Source organism: Rhinolophus hipposideros (genome assembly GCF_964194185.1).
Source record: "Rhinolophus hipposideros genome assembly, chromosome: 3".
In the NCBI taxonomy this organism is placed as follows: domain Eukaryota; kingdom Metazoa; phylum Chordata; class Mammalia; order Chiroptera; family Rhinolophidae; genus Rhinolophus; species Rhinolophus hipposideros.
The window spans coordinates 92985536-93003054 of NC_138049.1; the positions used below are offsets into that span (position 1 = coordinate 92985536).

The 17519-nt window shown below is 39.9% G+C and overlaps 1 protein-coding gene across 2 annotated transcripts in view; it reads left to right on the forward strand.

Annotated features, from left to right (window-relative positions):
- The window catches only part of ADGRF1 (adhesion G protein-coupled receptor F1), a 45015-nt gene that overhangs the window by 15035 nt on the left and 12461 nt on the right, over nucleotides 1–17519 (forward strand). For both annotated transcript variants that reach the window (XM_081037004.1, XM_081037005.1), the window contains exons 5-14: nucleotides 613–762; nucleotides 1379–1552; nucleotides 3194–3294; nucleotides 4294–4352; nucleotides 7485–7636; nucleotides 8816–8979; nucleotides 10594–10782; nucleotides 13070–14443; nucleotides 16093–16134; nucleotides 17108–17167. In XM_081037004.1, coding sequence (XP_080893130.1) covers nucleotides 613–762; nucleotides 1379–1552; nucleotides 3194–3294; nucleotides 4294–4352; nucleotides 7485–7636; nucleotides 8816–8979; nucleotides 10594–10782; nucleotides 13070–14443; nucleotides 16093–16134; nucleotides 17108–17167 — 2465 coding nt within the window. The remainder of the gene's footprint in view (nucleotides 1–612; nucleotides 763–1378; nucleotides 1553–3193; nucleotides 3295–4293; nucleotides 4353–7484; nucleotides 7637–8815; nucleotides 8980–10593; nucleotides 10783–13069; nucleotides 14444–16092; nucleotides 16135–17107; nucleotides 17168–17519) is intronic.

Consider the following 17519-nt stretch of genomic DNA (forward strand, 5'->3'; position numbering starts at 1 on the left):
AACATTAAGTGTCAGCTGTAACTGAAAGACTTTTTTAAATGGAAAAAAAAAAGACCTGGAAAAAAAAAGGTAAAGTGTGTAAGGTCTCAAGTAAAGTTCAGTTTGTTTTGCTTCTGCATTTGATATAAGTACTCAAACTCAGCTAATCAATGCAATGTTTTTCACAAGGCTCTTTGGAAAAGAAACTGTGAGATTAGGGATTTTATATAGAACATACTTCAAGGAGACCAGAGCTGAGGGAGGAAAAAGGAAGAGTGATTAGGATTTTCTCTCTTCTTTCAGCCTTGACACCTGAAACTTGACTCTGGATGTATCCTGAGGAAGTGTGTAAATCAGGAGGGCGAGGCAGGGTGGGTCAGAGAGCACAGGAGCACTGGCCTGGCAGGAGTGGGAGGATGGGCACATATCAGGCTATGTGGGACTCTCTGCATGTGTGTGCCCTGGAAGCTCATTTTTAGTCAATGTCTGGCTGAGCAGAAGTCAGTGACAAGCAGTGTTGTACAGTCCATGACCTCCGGGCCGAATCTGATGATTGCTTCATGGTCACTTCCTTGACAGTATTTTACCTCCCAGACTGAGAAAGGAAGCTTCTGACTGTCTTTCCCTCTTTAGGCCCAGTGCAGGAATATGAGCTACTGCTTCAATTGTCCTATAAAGATTCCAAGGAGAAAAGAGACTTAAAGAATTTGCTGAAGCTTTTGAAGCCTCCATCATTATGGTTACATGGGCTAATGGAGATTGTCAGAGCAAAGGCGACCACATGTAAGTCAGTTCTCTGGGGATTGGGAGTGGAAATGGGAGATGTGGGTGTATTAGTCAGGATAGGTTAGGTTATGCTGTGGAAACGACCATCCCTGTGATATCTGTGGTTTAAAAGAATGAATGTTTTCTTTCTTCTTCATGCTACATGTCCATTGCAGGTTGCAGAGGGGCTGAGTTTGTGGTGGTCACGTGGGGACCCAGGTTGACCTATCACAAATGTACCCATTCCAAGCCAAAACGAAATGGAGCCCTGGAGGGTTTGACATTGATGGTTAAATTCTCTATCTCAGAAGTGACACAGTAATTCTGCTAATAACAGGTTTCATGACCCCACCAACCTCAGGGGGACAGGATGTGCAATCCTGAAAGAGAGGAAGAAATATGTGGCAAACAACACTAATGACCACAAGAGAGAAGTTCAATGATTTGTCTAGAGCAAGGGTTCTCAAAGTGTGGTACTCAGGGCAGCAGTAACAGCGGCAGCAGCGTTTTATCCTTCTAGCTTTTGGTGAGAAATACTTGGTTCCGATTCTAAGTCAGAGCCAAGGATCAGAATTGAGCTGTAGTCAATTTATGAACCAGACCCCATGAAACCAAGCTCTGTTTTCTTGTGCAGACTGTGGCAACCGGAATGGGGTCCTAAAGTGTGCTTGTGAAAATGGCTACACCTGGTTCCCTCCGTCATGCCTTGATCCCCAGAAATGCTACCTTCACATGGCTGAATCACCTCAGAGCTGTGACTGTCATCCCAACAACCTCACCCAGAGTGTTAATTTCTGTGAGAGAACAAGTAAGCACATAAGGATTCCAGGAGGGGAGCTCTGGGCCGGAGCTCCTCCCACCCCAACATGTGACAGAGATGGCATTCTAGCTCTTTGCCCATGTGTTTTTCTTTACCTCCCTGAGCAGAGTTAGTGTTTGCAGGGAGACTGAAGGGCAGTGATGACATACCCTGCTAGGCTTGGCAACACAGAGGGCTGCATAAATGCAAAAAAATTCAGAAATACAAGTTGATATTGGGGCAACACATCAACCTTGAAATACATTCAGCTCAGATCTACAATTCTATGATTTTTTTTTTTGGATATTTAGAAAAATTCACTGAAACCCCAAGTAAGAGAACAACTTGAGTAAATATAATTTTTCTGCTGACCTTCTTTTCACCTTTTTTGACAGCATCAATTTCCAGAAAAGAGAAGTCGAGAGGTAGGAAAGCAAGGAGGAATGCATAGTGATTGTATTGAAAGAAATGCCCTAAATTGCTGATAAATATCCGTACTGATGTAATACCAAAACAAAATTGGAAAGTCTAGGTTAGGAAACCAGTGGAAGCGGAAGGAGCTACTGTTGACCTAGGTTTATGTACAGTGGATGATGAGGTGAGCTAAATGACATGGGCTCCAAGGCTTGAAGCTCTCGATTTTGGTAGAGCTGAGCAAAGAGTGAGGGAAGACCCAAAATAGCTCAGCTTTCCTGGGTATCCTTGGATCCGCTTCCCAGAACCACAGCAATTTAGGCTAAGGCAATATGTATATATTAAGCACCATCTTTATACCCAGATCTGGGACAAACTTGGGGGGGGGGGGTCACAATGAGCCATTTCTCTTGTTATCAGTGAATTAGCAGGCTACGTAGGGAGATGAGGATGTTAATACAGGAAAGAAGACAATATACGTAATTTCCTCAACAATGTTGATGAAAGCCTACTTTTTGAAAGGTGGTCCATGTCTGATCCATCTTCCAGAGAAGAGTGGATCAGACAGGGATTATATTGATAAGAGGCTTCCCAAAGTAGAGTGGAGACCTATGTACAGATCATGTGTTCACAAATAGATATGTAGGTACAAGAGGCTTTAAGGGAGATGTGGATAAAGCACTACAGGGATTTAGAAGAGGGAAAGACTCTTTGCAACTCGGGGTCAGAGAGGGCCTTGGAGAGGAGGTGCCTTTGACTAGGCCCTGAATAATGGATAAACAGGATTTGTCCACATGGAGATGGGGAACCACTTGTCCCAGTGCAGAAAAACACTAGCGAGGGGAAAGCAAGGATAGATTGGAGTTAGCAAGTAGTGATTGTTTTTGAGAAAATTTTAACAGGAACAGTGTTTAAACTCAATGCCTAGATGGGGATCTATTTCAGTGTTCAGTGACTACCTTTTTAAACCACGTAAGAGTGGCCACACATTTATCTGCTTATAAGGTTGTTTTGATTACCATCCCATTGCGTTCCAAATCCACAACTGAATATTCTGGTTGTATGCTTCCTATATTTCTTTAGGTGAACATTCATTATAAAAATAAATTGAAATACTGCTGTTGAATAGATGGGCTCCAAATTGTACTTTTGTAATTTTATGCTATAATAAAATCAGGTGAGTAATTTTTATGTGTCTATTTTTTGTTTGTTTGTTTGTCTTTAAATTTCCCATAGAGGTCTGGGGCACTTTCAAAATTAATGAAAGATTTACAAAAGACCTTTTGAATTCATCTTCTGCTATATACTCCAAATATACCACTGGAATTGAAATTCAAGTAAGTACCTTTTACTTATTACATAAGAAATTGTTGGCTAAACTTAAGTTCCGATGTTTTTAACTCAACATATTTATTTAGCACATATTCTTTTTAAAAATCTTTTATTTGTTTAGTTGCAGAATGAGCAGCTCACACTGGCTCATGTGGGGATCGAACAGGCACCCTTATTGTTAAGAGCACAGCGCTCTAACCAACTGAGCTAACCGGCCGCCCACACATATTCTTAATAATTCATTTTCAGTGGGTTATTCCATAAGAGTTAATCACTTTGCCCACAACTGACGTACTTTGAACATTTTCTTCCCAGGAGAATTTAGCAGTTGAATCCTTTTCATTTCTTTTGTGTTCAGTTTTGCTCACTTACGTGAGTAATATGTGAAGCCCTCTTGCTTATGTTCTGTTTTTTACTAGTCAAAATAATTTTTTTTATGATCTAAGCTCAATTATCAGCATCTGAAATTTGTTCCATAAAGAAGCTTCTCTTGTTAGAGGCTAAAGAGAGTTACTGAGCTAGATTCTGGACTTCATAATGAAATCACATAAAACTAGAGCAGTGTGCCTCTGCCTAGGGATTATGGTTCAGGTGTCGTTCTGACAGAAGACACACACAAATACTTTGCAGGTAGATTTAGTGTAAGTATCTATAAAAATTAATGGTTTATTTTGGGGAAGGAGAAAATAGAGTATAGGTAAATTTATTATATTATCTGGCACCCAATTCATCATCTAGCCTAAGCAGTTGTTTTTTTAGTCTTTATTAACAATCTCAGAAATGAAATGTGTGTGTGTGTGTGTGTGTGTGTGTGTGTACATTTTCAACTGTCATTTTAACTGTATTTCTATAATGTGCAACTACTTCATGCTGTGTCTTTGTTCAGTGTTTCTGTTGGTTTATTTATTGTGTGCATCCATTTTTTGCCCAAATGTCTTTCTTGTATGGGGACAAAGATCAACATATTGCACTGTTTTTTGTTTGTTTGTTTGTTTCCTTGTAAGCTTAAAGAAGCATACAAAAGAATTCAAGGTTTTGAGTCAGTTCGAGTCACCCAATTTCGGTAAGTAACACAAAGCCCTTAGAAGGGCACCCCCAGATTTGGGCCTCAGTGCTACAGAATTCCTAGTGCTGTTGCCAAGTGTCTTCGACAGGAAATAGGTCAGAACTGGTCTCTGAAGTAAGATTTTTGATAAAATTGGACAAAAGTCTCTGAAGCTTTAAAAACTCTGAAGAGGAAAGCGTTTATTCTCATTTAAATGAATTTAGGAATTTAAATATTGAATGGCATTCTTGAAGCTATGGAGAGACTGGAATTGGAAACCCCCAGAAGTAGGACAGAACTTGCAAGGAAGAAGGGGATACTGGTGTGCATGTAAGGGAAGGGATGAAGAGTGGAGATGAGGGTGTGGGTTGTAGAGGGATGGGTTTTCTTTTTCCAGAACCACAGTGGGGTATCATGTTGTATAACTGGGAGCCAGAATGAAGGCCTTGGGTAAATATTATATTTTTGTGTAGATACCATGTATGCACCATAATTCAAAACCCTGCAGTCATTGTCTACAGCAAATAAAGCGATATTTAGTAAATCATCCTTTTGTTTATACTTTAATTCCAAAAGTTATTTGGTTAGTTAGCCATGTGTGCATTGATTAGCAACTATTTATAGTTGGCTTGACAGAGGAAGTGGCTTAGAGGTCAAAAAACTTGACTTCTTACATAATTTGTTCACAATTAATTTGAATACAGCTTGGGAAATTCTCAACAGCATGTGTTATAAATATATTGTTCTGGACATTATCCTCTAGTCATCTCATGTCCTTATATTGTCCTTATAATCAAGGCCCACATCTATAAGTTTTAAAAAAATTCAATGCTAGGAAAAACACCACTTCTTTTTTTCTTATATCAAAGTCTATATAATTAATTATTTTCGTTTTTGACTTTGCTGTCATTAAACTCAGACAAAATTGAGACTCAATCACAGTAATATTTGTATTCAATATTCATATTTTTCTTTTCCATGGTCCTCGTTTTCTATTTATATTTTTAACGTATATTCTATCATGTACATCTTATAAGCTGTCTCCAATAATTTGTGGAAACAATCATAGTTAATATAGGCATAAGTCTATAAAATACAACTATGTAGGTTTTACTCTTTACATATATGATTTAAAGTAAATCTTAATCTCTTACTGTCTCAGTTTACTTATCTGTTGAACAGGACTGTTAATACTTGTGGAAGCTGATTTAACCTCATTAAATAGAATGAAATAATAGATAGGAAAATGCTTTTTAAAATCTATATAAAAGGGCCATATCAACACAAAGACGTAAAAGGGTATTTGGATTTATTTATATATTGTGAGTGGTAATTCAATTGGTGATTAAGAATTTGAATTTTGGATCATCAGAGATTATTCTAATCCATCAATCAATAATTTCCTGACCCAACCTCTCTTTGGAATTCAGCTCCCTTATCTACAAAACAGGGATAATACAGTGTTTACCTCATGGAGCTATTGCAGAATTAATTAATACATGTAACCTCCCTTGCTTTCATAATTTTAAACACCATCTGTATGCTAATAATGGTTTTTACATATATTTCTTGAGCTTGGCTTCTCTCCTAAACTTGAGACCCAAATATCCAACTGCCTATTAATGTCTCCACTTGACTATCTAGTCGGCATGTCAAACTTAATGTGTCCAAAATGGGGTCCTCCCAGTCTCTTCCATAAACTTAAACCTACTCTTCCTGCTATCTCACCCATCTCAGTTATAGCAATGTCATTTTACCAGCTGTACAGAGCCAAACCTTGGAGTCAGCCTTTAACTTTTCATCTAGGTATAATTTATACACAGTGATAAGCTCAAAGCTTAAGTGTACAATTTAATAAACTCTGACGAATGCTTACACTAGCCACTTCCTATCAAGACAGAACATTTCCATCACTCCAGAAACTCCCCTGTGCCCCTTTCCAGCCAATCTCCAGGCCCACCCCTAACAGAAATAAACACTGATCTTATTCCTATCAGCATAGGTTAGTTCTATTCTAGAAATTCACATAAATGGAATCATCTAATGTGTAGCTCTTTGTGTGTCTGGCTTCTTTCCCACAGCGTAATGTCTTTGAGATTCATCCTTGTTTTTCTGAGTATCAGTGGTTTTTTTTCTTTTAATAGCCCAGTAATATTCCATTACATGAATGTTTTGCTTTTCCATTCCTTGCAGTCATTCTTGATTGGTTTCTTTCTCCCATACCTGAAACCTACTCCATTAGCAATTCCTCTGGTTCAGCCTTCAAACACGACCTGAGTTTGACCACTTCTCCCACGTGTACTGCTACCCAACTCACTCAAGCCACCATCACCTCTTTCCTAACTAGTTTTTCTCCTTCCCTGCTTTCCTGCCGTCAGTCTATTTTCTACACAGCTGCCGGAGTGATTATTTTAAACAATACCTTTGATCATTCCACTGACTTTAATAAAGAATAAAATCTTTTAATGCAAAATAAAATTCACACTCTAAGGCCCTTTATGATCTGGCTCCTGGCTTCTTCTCTAATATCATCTCCTACCCATTTCTCTCTTGCTCATTGAACTTTAGTTATGCCAGTTCTTTGTTTACATTTTTGTCTTCTAACTTAAATTGATTTTATTCAACTCTTAATTTATTCTCACCTGGGATACTTAAAACCCACATTCAAACCTTTAGTCATTGAGAAGCCTATTCTTGACCTGACATCTAGTCTTTAAATTTGTCAGACTCGTAGATATTTTCCTGCTTCAGGCCCTTCACATGGGCAGACATGATAGAGCAACGGTCTTTGCATCACAGGCCTTTTCTTCTCATTATTCAGGCCTCAGCTGCAAAGACAGCTGCGCAGAGAAGCTTTTCCTGACCAGTCTTATTTAAAGTGGGCCGCATATCTACCTGCTAATTTTATCACTGTACCTGACTCTCATGACATTTAACAAAAAACATATACATATAATTATATAAATACTTATATGTCATGGTTACTTGCTTCTTATTTGCATTGCCTTCTCTACTAGAATGTAAGCTCCAGGAAATCAGGGACCAAACTTGTTTGATTTATTCCTATGGACCCAATGCACACACACACAGAGTAGGCCCTGAGTGATTGAATGAATGAATCTCATTTTCCTTTCCACATGATCATTATAGAGATGGAAATATCATTGCTGGGTATGAAGTTGTTGGCTCCAGCAGCACATCTGACCTGCTGTCCGCCATGGAACAGGTGGCTGGGAAGGCTAAGGCAGGCCTTCACAAGCTGTTTCCACTAGAAGATGACTCTTTCAGAATATTTGGAGAAGGTAATACTAGCTTCCCTGTCCTCTGCTTAGGGTAGGGGAGTCCTTTAATTAGTAGCTCATTCATGTCTCCAGGAGGTAGCTTGGAGATGTCGCTGATACAGAATTATTCTAACACTGACTTTCAGTGGAAACAGGCAGGCAGCTATTTATGATGAAACTCAGTTTCAGCTGACTAGTTCAGAACCTTACTAATCGGTGACCTGATCTCCTCTGTAAACATTGTGGAAGACTGATTTTGCTGCAGGCTGTGATTGAAATGATTCAGTAATAGGTTACTGGTACTCATGTTGAAATGTCTCTGGGTCTGACAATATCCTTGTCATAATCCAAGGATCCAAGGCAAGAATGCACATATCTGGGTCTTTAATACTCACACAGACACAAACACACACACACACACACACACACACACACACACACACACACACGAGACATAAACACACACACACAGACACAAACACACACACACACACTCACACACACACACATACCCCTTCGTTTCTTCAGTTATTTTTTCCCTTTTACTTTACATTCAATCTTAAACCTCTCCTATCAAAATTTATGCCAATTTCAACAACACTTACTCAACAAATATTTACTGAGGGTTTACAATGTCCAGGCCCTTAGGACACAACAATGGGAAAAACAAACAAACAAAAAACAGCTCTTGTGGATTTTCATTCAAGCTCTCCTTCTCTCAATCCCAATTATGGTAAGACTATAATATTAGGGGCCAACTGCAAGAATACATAGCGGCTAGTCACAATGTGAGAAGCTTTTCAAGGGGTACAAAATAGGACATGTTGCCCACAAATGGCAACTGCCCATCTTTTGACCATATCATTACTGCTTTGTTCCACAGTGTCTTGAAGATTTGCTGGTTTCTAGCATCCGTTAAAGAGTAAAAATATTTCACCTCGTACTTACTAGTTGATAGTCCACTAAAAGCAAAATTTTTGGTACAGATCAGACACCCGGAGGGAGAAGGGCCAGCCTCGGGGAGGGGAGAGCGTCAGGAAGGAGAAAAGGGGTGCTGATAGGAATGAAGCTGGACATCAAAGACAAACTCCTCCTACTTGTGAATTTTGCCTGGGTATTGTCTCTGAAAATATGATTTCTAAAGCACTGCTCTCTGGTTTTTCAGAAACATTTTGCCTCTCTGTTTCCTTTCTTTTCCAGTCCAGTGTAACAACATTTTCTTTGGATTTGGGTTTAAGAATGATGAGTATACTCTTCCCTGTAGCAGAGGCTATACTGGAAACATCACTGCCAAGTGCCAGCCCTTTGGGTGGCAGATCATCAGGGAGACATGTGTGCTCTCTCAGCTGGAAGAACTGAAGAAGGTAAAGCATTTCCACCTGGCAGATTTGCCCTGATTTTGAGTTTCACAGTGGGCACCTGCCAGTGAGCATGGCTAAGTAAAGGGTAAACATATCCATTTGTCTCACTAGTAAGTATGAAGAACATGAGGGTGACATCTGACCCTTGTACACCCAGGAAGTATGGGCATAAATAGCAGAGTCTAGGTGGCAGCTCAGATGGTCAGAAAACGTCAGAGTTGATGGTTTTGGTGGGGGAGAGGTACTGCAGAGGAGTGAAGTGATGCTGAAGAGGTCTACAATAGATGGTAAAACAACTAAGCTGGCCTCAGCAGTCCTGGGAATCAGAGATCCAGGTGAAGGTGTGAGTCAGAAACAATAGACTTAGTACAAGTAGAATGTCCATATGTTAGAAACCAGGGCAGGGAGCGGATCAGCTAGAGGTGAACCATATAGAATGACAGAACTGTGATGGATCTAAGGGTCATCTGGTTTACCAAATTCCTCTTATAGATTAGGAAATGAAGGACTAAGGGGCCAACTGGTCCTCTGGTAGCAATAATGTTGAACTAGAAACATGGTCATCTGATTCCCAGTGCAGGGCTGTGACCTCCCCATGATGCTCTCTTTGGAAGGTTCAAGTACTTAAGGCAGATAGGTGGAAGCAAATGGTGAGGAGTTAGAACTCAAGTCATAGGAAATTGGGACTCCTAGTTCTCCAAGTAGATCTCCACTGACTAGAACTTCTGTCCCGGCCAGAAACTCTGCTATTGCCGTAGAGACCTCAGAATAGTGTTTGTCAAAACTGTGTAATGTTCACTTTGTCCTTTCTGGACCTCAGTTTCCTCATCAGTAAACTGGGGAGGGAGATTGGACCTGATGGTTGCTGGGGTCTATCCTTGCACTGTCCATGTGAAGGCATGGGGGTGAAGGCAGGCACACCCCAGGTGCCCCAGGCAGACAACAGCACTGTCAGCTGAGAAGAGCAAAAAGGAAAAGAGTTAGGATCTGGGCTCGTGGCTTGACTTGTTTTGTCCAGAAGGTAATATCCCTTCTTGGCTGCCTTCCAAGGTAGCCCAGAGTAATGGAAGCAGATGGGAGCTTCAAGGAAGAAGTAAAACTCTAAATACAGTGACAAAATATAGCCAAAGCTCCATGTATGTCCCTCTATCTTGCCATCCTACAAGGATTTTTCAGAATAATATAGCGGAAATAATAGAATTTAGTGCCAGCAGACCCTACCTTACCACTTCCTAGTTGGGCACTGTTTGGAAAGTTACTGAATCTCACTATCAGTTCCTGTATAATTAGGATACTTTATATGACAATGCCTTTTAATAAATGCCTTCAAGTTTCAACTTCCTTTGTTATAAAATGAAAATAATAGTGGTACTTCTTTCAAAGGCTGGTGTAAGGATTAAATCAATGAATCCTTGGTAAAGCATTTAGCACAAAATAACAGCTCTGGTATATAGAAATTATTGAATAACAGCCATTGTAGTTACATTGTTATGTAATATTGTACATTATAAGGCACCGTACACATGTTAGTGATCTGTGGCCAATAAATCTGATTTAAATTTGATGAAATACAAGCATTTTGTTGTTTTTTAAGAAGTTAACCATTTTTATTCCTAGAATTTCAGTGTGATCGCAGGCAATGCCACTGAGGCAGCCATGTCATCCTTGGTGCAAAATCTTTCAGTCGTCATTCAGCAAAACCCATCAACCACAGCTGGGAATCTGGCTTCAGTGGTTTCGATTCTGGGCAATGTCTCATCCCTGTCACTGGCAAGCCATTTCAGGGTGTCCAATTCAACAATGGAGGTATGGTCTACCTGTGCTGGAAGGACCCACTTTTTCTTATTATTTAAAAAAAATTTTCAATTACAGTTGACATTTAATATTATATTAGTTTCAGGTGTACAACATAGTGGTTAGACATTTGTATAACTTATGAAGTGATCCCCCCAATAAGTCTAGTACCCACTTGGCACTATCCATAGTTATTGCAATATTATTGACTATATTCTCTATGTTTTACTTTACATCCCTGTGACTATTTTTTAACTGTCAATTTGTATTTCTTAATATCTTCCCCTTTTTCATCCAGCCCTGTAACCCCACTCGTATCTGGCAGCCATCACTTTGTTCTCTGTATCTGCGTCTGTTTCTGTTTTGTTTGTTCTTTAGATTCCACATATAAGTGAAATCATATGGTATTTGTCTTTCTCTGTCTGACTTATTTTCACTTAACATACTACACTCTAGGTCCATCCATGTTGTCGCAAATGGTAAGATTTCTTTCTTTTTTTATGGCCAAGTAATGTTTCAAAATACCCCGGAGTGGAATTGCTGGGTCATAAGGTAGTTCTATTTTTAATTTTTTGAGGAACCTGCATACTATTTTCCCTAGTGGCTGCACCAATGTGCAATCCCACCAACAGTGCACGAGGGATTTGAAGGGCCCACTACAAATGCCCTGTCTCGCAGGAGGAACGACAAAGGACTGAGTTGATGGTAGAACTATTGAAAAAGATGGAAGAGCCATGTAACAGTCTTTGTGTGAGCTTTACTGCTTCCTCTGCAGTGTACAAGGAACTCATGGGATCAATTATGTGAGTTCAAAGTTAACAGAGAACAGCCTTTAGGCAGCCTGGCCGCACTTGAGAGAGGAAGGGACGAGCCTCTGCACTGGGAGACACTTTGTGACCCAAGTGCCAAATTTTAATATCTGTCCACAATCTACAGTTGTTCTTTCCTGTGGCCATAAACTCTGACTTTAGTTGTGTGTATTTTAAGAACTCCCTCTTTTTGACTAGGAAATTCATGCTTTAGTTTGGATATTTAAAAATTAACTTTCAAACTACACAAATAAGATTGGTTACTAAAATAAATATCAATAAGCAAAAAGAAAACTAAGTGATCTGGTCACCCTAGAATAGCCACGGCTTATATTTTAGGTTATCACCTCAGTGCCTAGAAGAATGACAAACGACACATGTAGCAGGTACTCAATAAATATGTGTGAAATATCCTGTCAAACATTTTGGATGTATGCCTTTTATGTTAAAATATATAATACTTTGCGAAACTTGATTATGTAATGTATAATGCTACATAATCACACAATTACGCTGAACTGTATAATATGACTATTAGGTCAGAGATGACATTAAATATGAATAAGTTGAACTCCCTGAATCAAAGAAAAGGTGCTCAGATTTTTTTTTTTTAAGTTTGATTACGTGTTGTTTGCAAGAGAGAACTATAACAAAATGACACAAAAAGGCTAAAAATTAAATAGACAGCAGACACAGAGCAGGCAAACACAAACCAAAAGGAGGCAGAGGTTCCTGGAGGCAGTGGAAGGAACGATCTAGGGGGTTCTGGGCCAGAAGCCACAGAGGGCTTGGTTAGCGTAAGACTCAGCCAGAGTGACAGATGTGTGCAGGAAAACACCTGGGAACCAGAGCTTTAAGCAAGAGCAAGGGTCATGAGGGAGAAACTGGCAATTTTCAAGGACTTATTTGGAAAAGGAATCTCTTAAATTAAGACCGACCCTTAAAAAACCCACAAAAATTCAATACTTCCTTGTTGGTTGGGTCCAGTTTTCATGGAGTTTTACTTTATATTCTCCATTAGTAAACAAAACCCATAAATACACATGAATTAAAACTTGAATGTCCATGACATGAGTTTAGAACTTCTGATGTTAGCAAAAACAAACATAACATGGGAAAGCTGTTAAAAGTCATATCACGCCCTTTGAGCTGCAGCTTGAGTAGTAATGCCGTCAGGAGGAAGGAAATGCATACCACCGCAGCTCAAATGCAGGATTCTGTCTCATCCATGTTGAAATCCTCGTGTGCACATGAATGCCCTGGGGTGATCACTCTACAATTTACATGATGCTGCTGACCCAAGTTTCTTAACTCAAAGCTTCCACTGTGCAGAGCAACTCTGCTGAATTTCACTGATGGATTTTAATGGGGTCCTCAACTGAGACAATTCTCACGGCAAATTCCCTGTACTTAGTACCAACGACTAACCACTGCTAGTGCTCTTACTTGTTTACTCAAAACATGAACTGACGCTCATCCTTGTATTTCAGGATGTCATCAATATAGCTGACCACATCCTTAATTCAGCATCAGTAAACAATTGGACAATATTACTGCAGGAAGAAAAGCATGCCAGCTCACAACTCCTAGAGACACTGGAAAACATCAGCATTCTGGTACCTCCAACAGCCCTGCCTCTGAATTTTTCTCGGGAATTCATTAACTGGAAAGGAATTCCAGTGTCTGAAAGCCAACATAAGACAGGTTACAACTATCAGACTGAATTATTCCCCCCAAATTCCTCCATTCCTGTCAGAGGCCGTGTGATAATTGAAGCTGACCAATTCCAGAGGTCCCTTCCAGAAACTATTATCAGCATGGCCTCGTTGACCCTGGGGAACATTCTACCCATTACCAAAACCAGAAACGATCATGTCAATGGGCCCGTGATATCCACCCTTATCCAAAACTATTCCGTAAATGAAATTTTCCTGAGTTTTTCCAAGATCGATTCAAACTTGAGCCAGCCTCATTGTGTGTTTTGGGATTTCAGTCATTTGCAATGGGACGATGCAGGCTGCCACCTAGTGAATGAAACTCCAGACACGGTGATGTGCCGGTGTACTCACCTGACCTCCTTCTCCATGCTGATGTCACCCTTTGTCCCCCCTGCCATCTCTCCGGTTGTGAAATGGATCACCTTTGTGGGACTGGGTTTATCCATTGGAAGTCTCATCTTATGCCTGATCATTGAGGCTCTGTTTTGGAAGCAGGTCAAGAATAGCCAAACCTCGCACACACGTCATATTTGCATGGTGAACATAGCGCTTTGCCTCCTGATTGCTGACGTTTGGTTTATTATTGCTGCCAATGTGAAGGCTACGGTAAACCCTTCTGGAATCTGCATAGCTGCAGTGTTCTTTACGCACTTTTTCTACCTGTCCTTGTTCTTCTGGATGCTCATGCTAGGCATCCTACTGGCCTACCGGATTGTCTTTGTGTTCCATCACATGGCCATTTCTTTGATGATGGCTGTCGGGTTCTGCCTGGGCTACGGGTGCCCTCTCATTATATCCGTCATCACCATTGCAGTCACAGAACCGAGTAATGGCTACAGAAGGAAAGATAGTTGTTGGCTTAACTGGTCCAGTGGCAGCAAACCCCTCTTGGCCCTCGCTGTTCCTGCACTGACCATTGTGGCTGCGAATTTGGTTGTGGTGCTCTTAGTTCTCACAAAGCTCTGGAGGCCCACTGTTGGAGAAAGACTGAGTCAGGACAACAAGGCCACTATCGTCCGCGTGGGGAAGAGTCTCCTCATCCTGACCCCTCTGCTGGGGCTCACCTGGGGCTTTGGCATAGGAACAATGGTGGACAGCCAGAATGTGGCGTGGCATGTTATTTTTGCATTGCTCAATGCATCCCAGGTGAGAACAGTAAGACTAGCCTATCATATCATCAGGTGTTTGGCATTATTACAGAGAACTGAGTTTGGTAGGACCACTTCAGAGGCTTTCTCCTCTCCTTGCCTCCAGCAGGACTGCAACTAGAATTGCCTGGCAACAATAAATAGGAAACAAAACAAAACAAAACAAAAAAAGACCCATTTTTCCAACAGTTGCTCTCATATTGAAGCAGAATATTAGACTTCAGCAATCCATTCCAGGGTTTTAAATTTAGTAGAGTTCACATAACTAACGTTAAATGCCTCTTGCTGCTGACTCGGTCCTCTTTCTCTTGTGCAGACCTCTGTAAAAACACACAGGGAAAGGGAAATAAATCCACAGTACTGGTTGACTCTGAATGGTGGTGCAAAGAAATTCCCTAGAGTGCAGTAGAGGAGAAGCTGGCAAACTCTGGCCAGCACTGCTTCTGTAAACAAAGTTTTATTGGAACAGAGCCACACCCACACCCATTTGTTTACATGTGGTCTATGGCTGCTTTCCGTGTATCAGCAGAGTTGAGCAGTTGCAACAGAGACTGTATGACCTTCAAAACCTAAAATATTTAGTGTCTGGCTCTTTATAGAAAAAGTTTGCTGACTTCTGCTGCAAAGGATGGGTTTTACATGCCACAATCAGAGAGTGTTCAGAGACTAGATGGACAAACTAATCCTTGAGTTTTGATGAATCCGGAAGAAAGCTTTCAGTCCTGCTTCAGTGATGATTTGCTGCGTCATCTCTACTCTATGAGTCAGGGAAGTGGTAGTTAAATCTTTGAGCTCAGGAGTTCAGTGGATCAGGGTTCAATATGTCATGTTATCAACTGTGTGACCAAATTACTTGATCTCTCTGTTCCGCAATTCTCTCATCTGTTAGACAGGGATAATATTATTACCTATATCATAGAACACATGTGAAGATTAAATGAGATAACTTGGCACTTAGCACAGTGCCTGGCTCAGAGTGAATGCTCAGTAGGTATCTCCTAAATGCAGCTGGTTCTCCACCCACTTTAGCCCACCAGGGAACGTTTAGGTGATAGTACGGATGGCAATCAGGGACAGTAGGCACGTAATGGTGACAGGTTTAGAGAGCTTCTGTTGGGGGCAGGCACCAACTGAAGGTTCTCTGACTGGGAGAAGGATTTCAAGGTCCAAGGATGCCTCTGCCAATGGTTCTCCAAAGGCTGGACTTGATGGAAAGGGGACTGATAGAGGTCAATTCCCTCTGCCTGGCCTTAGGGTTAGACCTCAGTGCCTGTTGCCATCACAGATGTTTAGTAAATGTTTACTTAATGCCTGTTCTAAAGAAAGGCTAAGCTACAGAAGCAAGTGGAATTTATCTGTTTTGGGTTTAGGATGACCCAACGGGGATAATGAAGGCTTGCAAGTAAAACAGTATCCACTCAATACTTTATTTATTTATGCATTTGATGAAAAATGTTTTTGAATACTTTGTGTTATGCTAGGCATTGAGGAAGTCACGTGGTATCCTTCTCTCAAGTTGCCCACAGTCTAGTAGGGAGACAGACAAGAAAATAACTTCAATGTTGGGTGACAGAATCGAATAGTATTATACATAAGTGCTTTCTTTTCTGGAAAAGACTATACATGTGATGTATTCCTTTTTTGAAGGGTTTTTTCATCTTATGTTTTGGAATGCTCTTGGACAGTAAGGTATGTGTATTCATTTCTCTTTATTCCCTACCCCAGGCATCTAAAATGTCCCCATCAGTTCTGGAGCCCTTAGACATATGTAAGGTTATATTATGCGTACTTTTGTAATAAAATTCTATAATTTTACAAAACGCAGGCTTAGCCAGGAGACAAGGAAACTAAACACTCACTGCTTATAATAAACTATATAAAACTAATCACAACATATAATATGAACATTATAGAAAAATAGAGAAATTGGTTTTACTTTTAATTTTTCTACTTCATATTATGGCTTGGCAATAATTCAAGAGCAAAAGTAGTTTTATTTGGGGAGAATTCTGTTTTTCTCCTTTAATTCATCCACTAGTATAAGCTGCAAGACACACCTACTTTTATATTTCTAGAGTTTCTATATAGTAAATATTAAATAGCTTCTAAAATTAAATAAAATTCCTGAAAAGAATGAACACTGTAAGTAAAAGATAATAGAAAAAAATTTAAATCAAGTTGTTTTAATATTTTTCCCAAGCATTGAGCAATTCTGTTGAGAGTGGTAAAGATAATAAGCTCATTGACTTTGTTTCAATAAGAACACAAGAATATTTTATAATTAGCACAATTATTGCACATGCACAAAACCCCTGAATGCAAAGAAGTAATCTGCTGTTCTTGATTGGCCTAAATAATCCTCTAGTTTGTACAATTCACATGGTTAGGAAATTCTTCCCTTCAAAGATAAACTTCAATGTAGCAATTATTGCCAATTGCTAATGTCTAGATTCTTAATTATTATGGCTTTTGGTACTCTTGTTCTTTGTTTAATTCTAGATTTGTTTATAGGTGAAAAAGAAATAAAAGAATGTAAATTAGCATGTCATTAGACACCCATGCTAATAGTCTATTAAGTGCTTCCAGGAAATACTATTGTTAACAGTTTCAGTCCGCAGTTTTGTTCTTGATTTGCCTCAATCATTTCTTGTTGCCTCTACAGCTGCGACAACTACTGTTCAACAAGCTGTCTCCTTTAAACTCTTGGAAGCAAACATCAAAGGTAATTATCCCCTACTGCCATGAATCCAATGTATAAGTTCTGGTTTTCTATTTTTCTTTTTATACAGCCTCACAGGAAGACCACTTTTGGGTAAAACCCTTGAGTTTCTGTCGTCATTATATTTCTGGTATCTGGCGTGGGTGCTAAGCACATGGTCAATATTCATTAAAGAGTATTTGGGTGAGAGAGGGAATGAATGAATGGATTAATGAATGAATGAGAAGGCATGGAAAGCTTCAAGGCTGCTCAGGCATCCAGGTCTGTGCTATTGTGAGTAAACACCTTTGAACAACACCATGCGTTTCAGTCTGACTTGTCTTCCAATATCTAGTCAGTAAGGCCCTTTTCTCTG